Genomic DNA, 12,356 nt, shown 5'->3' with positions numbered 1-12,356 from the left:
CATTTACAAATGTGATTCAACATACAGTTAAAGAAATCAACCCGACGGTTTTTACCGGAGAAGCCATCTGGCTCAAACGACGAAAAGGATTACGGACCGGGGATTGGTGATTCAACTCCTGTCCAAGATTTTGAAGCTATGATGTCCCGCCGAGATGACACGGATTGGATAGGAAAAGCAATTGAGGGTATGAAAAATAAAATATACAGCTAAGATACTTTGCACTAATGTTTGCTCTCACGAGGCTGATATATGGAAAATTTGACAGGCAAAGTCAGAGCTTTCTAAAAAATTCATAGAGTTGCTTTTATGACTTGTTTCTCTAGTCGATATACAAGTAAGTACTGACCTGTTCAGTTTACTGCACATTCTGATTTAATTCTGATACCCATTTGGATGTTCATTTTAGGAGCTCTTGTATATAGCAAAACTATTGTGTATATATTGCATGCTAGTTGAGTGGAAAAAATGTTATTTTAGGAGCTTCAGAAATTGAAATTAATGTTGGCCACATTATTGAGTTTTTTTAATCCATATCACCATAATTTATGGTCAAATACCTATTTATGGTGGCATGGATAAAAAAAAGTCACAACGTAGTCTGTTCAAGGAAGCATTCCTTTAAACTATTAATGTATTTTTTCGAATTGGACTTCAAGGTTACACTAATGCAAAGTTCAAGGATTTATATGTCAAGAAATGAAAGTTTACGGGCTACTCTATGAATAATGATATAGTTCAAGCATAATGGGTGGAATTTACACTAGAATTGTAGTAAAAATATTTACACCATGTATAGGACTCACCCATATGTGAAGAAGAGGCAGAGAACATTATGTGCTTTCAGTTTAACAATTTTTCAACATCTACTCACAATATGATGAGAATCTGTTTCATAACTTTATTACATCCTCCATATATAAGATGCTATAGAATGGAGGGTTGGGTCATTCGTTGAACTCTTATTACATCATCAATATATTTAAGCACTTGAAATGGTTTATATACTTATAGATATAGGTTGTTGTAATGATCTTAATTTGCACATGCTTCGTAAATGCAGTTGCCATCTTGCAGAAAATCTTTATGCAGTAGTAGCCAAATTCTTTAAATCAAAGCCTATCTAAGAGTCGTATATCCTGTAAAACCGAAATGAATGAGCAGTAGCAGCAATTTTGAAGTAAGTGGTGATTTAATAAGCGGTTCCTTGCCTTGGACACTTTTCAATTTCATAATGGATCTCAATCAAAATTGAACCTTTCCCTAAGAAAACAAATTTTTCCATCTTTAAGTCTCTTTAATTAATATATTGTTATGAATTATAAGTTCTATTATTATTAATATATTCTTGTCCAATTTTCACTTGATAAACTAACAAAATGAAAGCTTGGCATAAACTTTGTTTTGTGTTTTGGTACTTACAGTTGAATGACATAAAGTGTGAGTGACTGCTGAATCAATCCAAATGTGTCACTACAAAATAATTGGGCTTTTACAACACTTTTCTAGCAACACTTATTAAAACTGTCTCATGGACTTAACTGATAAAAAAGCCCAAACTCTAAAAAAATCCTTTTAATCTGGATGGACTTTCAGAATACAAAACCAAGTCCAAATAAAAAAAGCCCGATATTTCAAAATGAAGTCCACTTTCTTATTTGATCTACATCTACATGAGAAGCCAGAAGCAAAAGCGATGATGCAATTTCAACTCACGACCTAGATTGAAATCCAATCTCGATCAAATCGGTGTCATCAAATCGATCTTCATCAAATTGTTTCTCCAATCTCCGTATGGATCTTCGAGCTTCTCATACGCACAGAGATCGTGTCCTTTCTTCGCGAGTGGTATTAATTGCTAACCCTAATTCTGATTGCTTTTTTTTCGATTTTGATATCAATGGTCTTTGCTCGATGTTGAAACTGCTCCGAGTTTAAGTTTAAGTTTGCTTGAGTTCTAGTTTAAGTTTGCTTAAGTTCCTCCGTCTACTTGAGTTCGTTCTAGTTCGAGTTTGAATAATTTTTTCTGCCAAAGTTGCACTGGACTTTGGAACCCCTTGTTTTGGTGCTACAATTTCAGGTGAGTTCAGCTGCATTTATTTGTTTCTTGTTCAATTTTTTTTTTTCCTGAACACCAACTGTTTGATGAAATGCATTAACTAACGATTTACATTTACTGGGTTCAAGTCTCTTGGCCTCAAGGAATAAAACGGAAAGGCTACCGTGTCCCTGTCCCTATCCAATGCAAAACCGTGCTTCTCAAATGTTTCAAATTATGACATGAATGCCTCAGTCTTCAACTTGGCTTCTCTGGATTCCATCTCAAGCCAAGGGTCTATCTCTCTGGAGGTTTTTAATGTAGGAATGGTTCCATTCTACTGATCTATTGCTAATCATTTCAAGCATTTGAACATGTGATATTTTGTTTTGATGCAGAGGGGATGGTACCATAATGTAGTTTACTTGGGACAGGAACAAGATATTCCAATTCTGACAATGACGTACGCAACATTATGTTTCCTCATCTCTTTTTTTCTTGTGCTCTTCTTCTGCCTAACCTTTTTTTTTGTAATTATTTAGCTGCCCTCTTTCGAATGTTGAAGGCTTTAAAACAGGGAAGCTTCCTCTGTGTGCTCCATCTAAAGAATATGCTAATGTCTTGGTAAAAGGCCTGGTGGAAGGAGGGCAGTTCTTAGAAGATGAAGCCATTGCTTACATAAAAGAAGCTTCTACCAGACCAATATGATTGATGGCAATTATAGTTGAGGAAGGTTCAACTATAGTTGAGGCAGGTTCAACTATAGTTGATTGAATGGTATGAATATAGTTGAGGCAGGTTCAATTTTTTTTTTTTTTTTTATTGATGAGCTTTATTGATTGAATGGTATGAATGAATTGAATTGATTAAATGGACAGGTCAAACGAAGTGCTTTTGCATTGTAAATGATTTCCTTGATCTGAGCCCTACTCATTTTAGTTGATTTGTACTATATGGATCGGTATTTTGCTACAATATGATAGTGTTAGTTTTTTAGGTTCAAAGATGATGAGCGGGTGACGAAGGAGGATATGAAGAGAGCATTAGAGGAGTAGTATGGTGGCTGAAGTTTGTTCTTGGATTTAGTTTGTTCTTTGTGATGCTGAAGTAACATTTTGAAAAAGAAGAGCTGGTTTATTGAAGAAAGCTCATGAGATCTCTGTTCTTTGTGATGCTGAAGTTTGTTTGATTCTCTTCTCCCATAAAGGGAAGCTCTTTGAATACTCTACTGATTCATGGTACTTTCTAATTTTACTCTTCTTAGGTTTTTTCCTTATAAGATCTGAATTGGGTTTTCATGTTAAACAAATACCATATATAGGAACTTATAGTATGTTGAAACATTTAACACATAAATTGCTTTTATATGAAACTACTAATGGTTCAAGTTTATCTCCTGAGCAGGACATAAGACGAAGCGTTTCAGGTAAGCTAAAAGTGTATGTTGATCCAAGTGTTAAAAGTGTCTGCTGATCCAATTCATGAAATGAGTAATAGATCCATAGTTCATATTTAATTTTTCGGCTTTATCAAACATGTAATTTGTCTATTTTATTTATTAATATATGCTTGTTTAAGTGTTTGATCCATCTCTATTCCCTTGCAGTAAAAACAAATGATATGATGTTGGTGATATATTTGTCTCTCTCATCCGAAGCGCCATTGCACTCCACAACTTGATTAATAACAAGGTGCCAGCCTCTTCCATGAAATTAGTTAGACTTGTAACATCTGCCCTTGTCCATGAACTACTGTATGCAATTGGTGTTAATATCGGAACAGACCTCTCTAACATGCTGCTAACTGGGTCTCCCGAAATGTACTAGCTCATTATCTAGCCACGAATATCACTTCCATTTCAAGGTACACTGAAATTTCAGAGTCATGAACCTGAGGTACACTGAAATCATGCCATGTCTGCTTAATCTATGTTCTCCATAGAGTGTTGTATGTATATTTGCTGCATGATTACTGGTAGAATGAGTTATAAACTTATCAATACCCAACTGCATAATATTGAATCATTGCCCATGTATAAACTTATCAATACCCAACACTTTTCCGGCGGTTTTTAAAACCGTCGCTAATATCTCTACCGACAGTTAAAACCGTCGCTATAGCAGAAAAAATCCGTCGGTAAAGGGCTATTTTTTTGTAGTGTGTGTTGAAGAAGAAGAAGGTGCTTGTAGGTTATTTCTCTATGCACTCAGAGGTTTGTGTTGTGTCTAAATGTATCTTATTTGTGTTACTAAAGGAACATCTGTTAATATTTATCTCGAGTGCTATATATATGATTTCCAGCAGAACTGGGATACCACCATAGCTGGTATCTAGTTCTGGAAACCAGAATTGGTAATTCTGGTTTCCAGAACTGATATACCAATTCTGTTTCCAGAACTGGATACCAGTTTGTTTCCAAAAGGTAGCAGTATCACTAAATTTAGAGTTTGCAGTTGGACAATTATGATCAAGTTCATATTATCTTATATTGAAAAAGAAATGTAAACATATTTTTATTCTTTTTGTTACTGAACAGGTTTACCGAAGAACTGGAAACAGAACAGGCAGTTCTTGAAACAAGAACTTTCCAGTTCTGTTTTCTGGAAACAGAACTTGCAGTTCTAGAAACAGAATTGGACTTTCTCGAAACATAACAGGTACCTGTTTTGTTTCCAGAACTGATAGTTCTTGTTTCTAGAACAGAATTGGGCTTCTTATTCGATTTGATTTGGGGTTATCTATTTGGCATATTGGGTCTGTCATTGTACTGATTATGCTAATTAGGATATTTGTAGATTAACATATGCTTGGGATCGACTATTGACTACCCGAGTATGGTCAAAAACTGTTCATTGTTTATAATCAATATACATGAATTGAAAGTAAAATGAGAGTTACAGATATTACTGTCAAATATGTTTGTCTGTCTAAAACTTATCAGTGTGATCAACTAATTCTGGAATTTTCTTGTTATTTCTTGTAGGCTATTTGATGCAACAACAGTTTGCCACTTGACCGAGCATATATTTGGACAATCAATCAACTTTTTGGTTCAAGATACAGAGATTAAATTTCCAAACAACTTTTTTGATATATTTTGTTAGGTAAATAGGAAACTGTATGTATCTCTTTTGATGAAATTAACTTTACAAACAACTTTTGGGATATATATTGTAATTATTGGATGGTTGACCTTTCAATTTTTATTATATGATAACTTTTTATGGTTAATTTGTGTTAAGATGTTTTAATCGTGAAAAATGACGATTTAATAAACCATTGTTTATTATTATATATTTTGTGATAAAGACGTTTTTAATTGTGAAAAATGATGATTTAACAAGAGCATTATTATAAATATGTTTTAATAAGGGATTCATTTATTATTAATAATATATTTTAATAAGGGTTTTTAATTATTATAATTAGTGTATTACAAGGGGCTTTTGAACATCTAATTAGTTTTTAATAAGTGTTTTTTTCTCTTATTATAATTAGTTTTAATAAGTGGATATTTAATTATTACAAACGTTTTTTTAATAATGGTAGATTTTCCATTATTGTAAGTTTAATAATAAGGGGTCTCATTTCCGTTATTAAAAACAATTAGCATGGCAGCGTTTAACAAGGGGTCCATAAGGGGCTTCTCCACTTATTAAAATCTTTTACTAAGGGTATTTGGACTTTTAATAACGATTTCTCCCCTTACTAAAAGCCATTTTTTTTGTAGTGATAGATTGTGCAATAAGAATCAGCTGAGCATCTTGGTCCATCACTGTTGCAACACAAAGGAGCAGGAACTATTTCACCCATCACAACCTTTGGACTATAACCATAATAATTGATATCAGAATAAATATTTCAAAAACTCTCATTTTTTCACTGTTAGTTACACTTAAATGCCTCTATTCATATCAATTTCTCTTCTTCTAACTTATTTTTATACTAAATCCTTCAGTTACTTTAAAGGAAATAAAATCCTTTTATTACTTAACTACTATATATATATATATATATATATTCTATTTTATACAATTTTCTTACCATTATTGCACATGAGATTTATTTTTACTATTATTGAGTGTCTGACAGATTTCTTATGGTGTGACAATGACCAATTTTATAATTAAGTAGGGAAAGGTGACAAATTTGTAAATAAAAGGAAAGAGAAATTTTTTTTATTTCTTTTCTTTAAAATGCATTTTCCCGACTTTCCCAACCTCATTTTTCAAAAACTTTTATATAGTTGGACTCGTCTTAATTAGACGGTCATTTTAAGATCCCAGAAGCTCGGGTAAAAAAAAATTTAATTCTTAACTCAAAGTGAGATTCTTTACTGTTTAGTTCCAAACCAACGGAATACGGCGATTAGGTGTGCATTTTCTAGCTATAAAACAAAAGTGCCCAGAAAATTCTCAAAAAACTCCATAAAATGTAAAACATTATTCTGAAAAACTTTAATTCTTGTGTCGAAATTAGGTTCCTTACGGTTTAGTCTCAATAAATTATTGAAATATGTAAAATGGATAAAATTAAGAAAAATGAATTATTGATTTTTAAGGGTAATTTTTTTATTTTCAATAAATTTTAAGGATTAAAATTATTTTCTAAATAATATAACTAATATAAATTTGAAGATACTATATTAAATACTAAAAAACAAAAATGAAATTGAAGACGATAAATAATAAAATTGATTTGGAAGAATTGGTAAACAGATTTATTATGTTGGAACAATATAAGTATTATGATGGAACAATATAACTATTTTGTTGGAACAATTGATACACTTATTTATTCGGTTGGAACAATATAAGTATTATATTGGAACAAATGGTACACTGATTTGGAACAATTTCGTACACTGTTGGAACAATATAAGTATTCTGTTCGAATAATTTAAGAATTCTGTTAGAACCATATAATTATTTTGTTGGAACAATTGATACGCTGATTTGGAACAATTGGTACATTAATTAGAATAATTTTTACACTAATTTAGAACAACGTGCTGGCGTCCAGCAATATGTGCTGGTTTTTCCAACACATGGTGTTGAAAGGTAGGACAAAAAACGTGCCCAAAAAATTATCAAAAAATTTCAAATCATGTAAAACATCATTTTAAGAAACTTTAATTTTTGGCTCATTATGATTTTAACACAACAAATTGTTGAAGTATGTAAAATAGATAAAATTAAAGAAAAACTTTTTATTGGAACTTAACCGTAAGAAACCCCGCTTCGACCCAAGAATTAAAGTTTTTCAGAATAGTGTTTTGCTTTTTCTAAAATCTTTTGAGAATTTTCAGGACACTTTTTTTTCTCGCCGGAAAACGACCACCCGGATTCCGTTCACCGGAATTTTTTTTACCTGAGGATCTCAAAATGACCGTCTAATTTAGACGAGTCTAATAGTATAAAACTTTTAGAAAAACGAGGTTAGAGAGATTAGGAAAATGTATTTTAACGAAAAGAAATAAAACAATTTGCTCATTGCCATTTTATTTACAAATTTGTCACCTTACCTTTTTCAATTATCATCAAAACGACGTAGTTTTGTTATGTCACACTCCTTGCCACACCAGAACCACTTGTCTCACTGGATCTCACCCTATATATATATATATATATATATATATATATATATATATATAGGGTGAGATCACTTATATTTAAAGTACCATATAAGCATTATTTCCACATATATATGCTCATATGCATGCATACTACTACCTATAAATATAACTCATCAAAACCATGTCATGCATCCAATACCTTTAATCCTCTCTCTTTCAAATACACTCGGGTTTTTTTAGTTGCAGGGGAAAAAGATGGAAAACAAAATAGCTACAATTTTGATTATGGTAGTGGTAATTGGGTCATTATTTGGCAAATCAGAAGCAATGAGTTTTCATAAATGCATGGAGGGTTGTTTAATTAAATGTGCTATTTCGCCATGGTCAGCCGTTTGCCCTGCAAGTTGTACTGCTAAGTGCATAATCTGGGCGACTGGAACCACTGCTAATGATAACCAACGGTTTTGCACCTCTGGTTGTGCTTCCACACTCTGCTCCAAACTTATCACCCAAGACAACTATAGTAAATATTTCTCTCTTTCTTCTCTTTGCGTTTCTTATATCTCCATTAATTTATTGGTTTGGTTACAACCTTTTTCATAATTTCTACTATGGTACCCGGTTTATTCAAATGCTGGTACCACATCAGCATATAAGTAAGTGATGGAATTATAACCAAATAATCAGTGTCTATTGTCAAAAGTTTAGTAAAAAATACATATTTTTTTTTGGTTATATGTTGCCATGTTCAATTTATCACAGATTTGAGAAATTATGAAAGTAAAATGTTTAATATTTAGGGACTGTATTTTTTGTTGTAAATATAATTTTCTTAATTTTCTCCCGATTATGGGGTCATGGAAGTTTTAGTCCGCCCCCCTCAAAACAGTATGAAACCAGTTTAGAACGTCTCTTTTTCGTGTGAATTTTTGGTTTCATCCCCATCTAAACTTATATTTATTTATATGTTTGTTCAGATTTGGATGAAGTGGAAGGCTGCTCCAATAGTTGCTCACAATCATGCACAAAGAGTTTTTGATGGACACGAAATTAATCTTCCCCTACACAACTATATATACATTTCAATAAAGATCCATGTTTCATCCATATTTAAAAATCTAGATATGGAGAAAATGGATTACTTATTAATAAGTGTAACCTTGGTATCTTACTTTTATATACAGACTGGACTCTCATGTCTACAAATTAAGCATATGGTTGATCATCTTCCTATAGCTTTGTCAACTTGGTTGTTAATTTCTATTAATAAAAGACCAATAATTTGTTTCTCCAAATTTTCTTGTTCAAATTGTAACTAACCCCAAAAAGAATCTTGAATGGTTATGATTGCCTCAAATATTTAAGGAGGCATGTGGTTTCACAATTGAGCAATGTGGTATGTTTAACACATTTCAATGTTGTTATTGAAATTAATTATTTAAGGACTCTTTCATTTAAATGAATAACTGTTGAGAATTTATCGAAATATCAGAAAACATTTTTATTCTTAAAATACAAACGACTTGAATTATTATTTGAAAAATACAATAGAACCAAAATGTAAATTTCCAAAATATTGTTTTCCAACATTTCCTAGAAAAAACCAAATAACATGCAAGTTGTTACTAAGAAAATCAATCACATATTCCTAGCATAACAATAGTATATCTCCATATAAACTCGCAATCAAAATTGCACAAAACAACATTTTCTACTTTGATCTCTAAATTCCAACATTGATATCTACATTCAAAAAATAATCGACATTCTTTTATTTGATCCCAATTCATAATACAAAGATTCAAATTATTTTCAGAAAGACAACGAAAATGGAAGAAATTGCAATACTCATACATCACAAGCATACATGGACTTAATAAAACAAATTCATCAACTACAAATCATCCGAATGCTACATATTCACAAACTTCTTAGAAGCAATCAAAGATAAGTTGTAAATCCATCAGACAAAAAGAACAAATTGAAATTAGATTCCGACAAAGGAACAATAACAACTAATGCAAATGAACAACTATATGACAGTAATATTTTATCTCGACATAAGGCAAGAATAATATAGTGATGGAGTACCCTCTCTACATCACATGTCTCTAGAAAAAACATGATTCAACAATACAAAAACGATAAAACATGTAATTAAATATAACAAAAATCTTTATTTCATAAGGTCTCATGGAAAATATGAATGAACATCCTCCAATAATCATGAATACATATTTTATAATCACTAATAACAAGATTCCTTAGTTTTTCAAATGTGTTCAATAAGATAAAACATCAATTAAGTGCACACAATTTCATCTGCTAAAAAATAAATGAAAGCTGATGAAATCCAGTGAAATCCAATGAAAATAGCTACAACTCATTACTAAAACATAATATTCAATGTTTAACACAAAATAAATAACCTAAAATGAAAAACTAACAAAACTAAAACTGTCTTGAACTTATTTCAAAATCTGGTGCTGCTCTTCAAGCTTCTGGTTTGTATAAACTTATTTCATAATTACATTTTTCTTAAATGTAAATTACAATTTAGCATGAATCATTATTCTCACTTATAGCACACTTCTCTCTTCCATGCTAAGTTCCTAAATTTATCTGGATTTGATAATTTCCGTCTATGGATTCTCTCTTGCAATGACAAAACGATTTCCTCGTCTAACAAATTATGCAGGTGAGGCTGTGTGTGTGGATGACATTCCCTCTTCCGGTAATTGTCTACATGGACCATTCATTTGCAGCAAAAAGCCTTCTGCAAGGGTAAAGGGTATATAATTCGACTCTAATTTTGTGCGTGATGGAGTGACTGCACTTATTTCATTTCAAGATATACCAGAAGGTGGGCAGAACATAGGTGCTAAGACCATATTTGGTCCTGAACCTTTATTTGCTGATGGTCTTACTCAGTCTGCTGGGTTATGCGTATGATTAGAATGCCGCTGCTGTCATTCTGTGTCTAATAAAGTCTATGAAATGCTATGGATAGGTTGCAGATACACAAAAACACGCAGATGTAGCATCAGACATTGCTGTAGTTGATTATGACCTCGAAAATCTAGAGCCTCCGATTTCAACTGTAGAAGAGGCTGTTGAGGGAGTGAAACCCAATAATTTTAGAGAGAAATTAACAAAGACGAGAGAGAGAGGAGAGAGAAAGAAGAAAAAAAATAAAAAATTAAAGAGAGATTGAGAAGATGGTGTAATTGATTTTTATTTTTTACTTTGGGTTTTTTTGTGATAATTAGATAATAAGGGGGTTAATTTATAAAATAAATAAATATAACGACCAAATTAACTTTTTCCGTTTGACTTTTAACACCGTTAGTCAATTTGGTATGTGTTTGCTAATGGAATGAACCTCACGCTACTATTTTGCAAACTTAACCACAAGATTTATTTTTGTACTTTTCCCTTATAACTATTCTAAAATTAAACTTAACCACAAGATTTATTTTTGTACTTTTCCCTTATAACTATTCTAAAATTAAAACATATAAGTAAAACTCCATACAGTTCTAAAACAAAAACTTTCTTTTTTTCTTTAAATAATGCAAATTTAAATAGTAGAAGAGACAAATTAACATAAACAATAAATTAGTAATTCTATAGCTCAACTTACTTCCACCCTCATCAGATCTAAGTGCTAGAATATCTACAATAGGATCCTTTTTGCTGGTCACATTCTGCAATCTGTGGTAGCATATCTTTTTTTTCTGTTTATTTAGTATGGTGCCTAGAAGAATATCTATCTTTGTAGTCCATCAATCAGATATGTTTCTTGGTTGTCCCACAATAATTCTTGTATATAAACAGTTTGAGCAGTAGGAGACTCTGGGGACTCTGCAGAGTTCAATCAGAAAACCACCTAATTTTGAGATAAAATTGCCTCATTAAGTGAGCTTCTCTTTCCTGCAACATAACATGAATTTATTGTGTTGCTGAGGTCTATGGTTGATCTCTTCTCTGCTGAAGAGTAATATCTTTCTGCACTACCTTGTGGACCACTCATTGCAGTAGTCTACCTCTCTTCCTAGCATTCCATTGGGTCATGCTTAGTTAACAGAACTGATATGGTGTTCCGGTCCTGTGGAAACAGCACAAAATTAGATAATACATGCTAAGCACTTCGCTTCCTGTTACCGACTGAAATATATCAGAAGAAAAACACCAGCCATTAACTGAAACATATCAGAAGCGAAAGTTAAAATTGGAACATCATTAAGCAGAGATTATGAGTACCTTTTATTTTCGCCTCTATTTCAATCCCGATGCTGTGGTCCTGATTTGTTTGTTTTAGTACGGAACGAAGCATACATATCAAATAATGAAAATGTAGAACTTTGTTGACTCTGCTTTTGTCCATGGATAACTCCTGGAACATATTTGCACCACTGGTTTAAACAGCTCATTTGAGAATAGAAATGATAAGTGTGGTCTCTTTGTCATCTGAATTTGAAATAATATAATTATATTATGGTGATTTGAAATTCTATTGATGTATTTGGTTGCAGATATAATTTTGGTTATTTATAAACTGCTCTTAAAATTGGATATGGTAAATGTATTTTATGAGTCCAAACAACTCTGATTATTAAAAAGAAGCTTCATGCGCAGATGGTCATCCAGCGGAAGAAAAAGTCGTTCGGATAGATTAACCAACAATAAGAAAGTTTTGCCATTGCATCAACTAGAAAATCATTATAAATAAATGTTTCAAGT

The 12,356-nt window shown here is 31.9% G+C and overlaps 1 protein-coding gene across 28 annotated transcripts; it reads left to right on the top strand.

Moving 5' to 3' along the window:
- The first annotated feature begins 1,655 nt into the window (after window positions 1-1,655).
- On the top strand, window positions 1,656-5,269 carry LOC136222367 (histone deacetylase 5-like). 28 transcript variants are annotated; one of them, XM_066010070.1, is made up of 9 exons: window positions 1,662-2,080; window positions 2,188-2,358; window positions 2,437-2,501; window positions 2,581-2,815; window positions 3,036-3,276; window positions 3,443-3,464; window positions 3,645-3,729; window positions 4,575-4,695; window positions 5,022-5,269. In XM_066010070.1, the coding sequence occupies exons 2-4, from the start codon at window positions 2,281-2,283 to the stop codon at window positions 2,744-2,746; spliced, it is 309 nt and encodes a 102-aa protein (XP_065866142.1). In that variant the 5' UTR covers window positions 1,662-2,080; window positions 2,188-2,280; the 3' UTR covers window positions 2,747-2,815; window positions 3,036-3,276; window positions 3,443-3,464; window positions 3,645-3,729; window positions 4,575-4,695; window positions 5,022-5,269. The 28 variants fall into 28 exon arrangements, 27 of the variants coding, with proteins under 27 accessions (XP_065866142.1, XP_065866140.1, XP_065866144.1 ...); XM_066010068.1 differs by having other exon boundaries at window positions 4,197-4,695; XM_066010072.1 differs by lacking the exon at window positions 3,443-3,464.
- The last annotated feature ends 7,087 nt before the right edge of the window (window positions 5,270-12,356 follow it).

The sequence above is a fragment of the Euphorbia lathyris genome, chromosome 3 (assembly GCF_963576675.1).
Source record: "Euphorbia lathyris chromosome 3, ddEupLath1.1, whole genome shotgun sequence".
Classification (NCBI taxonomy): Eukaryota; Viridiplantae; Streptophyta; class Magnoliopsida; order Malpighiales; family Euphorbiaceae; genus Euphorbia; species Euphorbia lathyris.
The sequence above is the reverse complement of the archived record's forward strand: the minus strand, read 5'-3'. Positions and strand labels throughout refer to the sequence as shown.

Coding starts and splice junctions, on each gene's coding strand:
- LOC136222367 (XM_066010050.1), top strand. CDS start 2,281: ATGAATGCCTCAGTCTTCAACTTGGCTTCTCTGGATTCCATCTCAAGC. Junction 2,359..2,436: donor TCTCTCTGGAGGTTTTTAAT/GTAGGAATGGTT, acceptor GTTTTGATGCAG/AGGGGATGGTACCATAATGT. Junction 2,502..2,580: donor ATTCCAATTCTGACAATGAC/GTACGCAACATT, acceptor GTAATTATTTAG/CTGCCCTCTTTCGAATGTTG.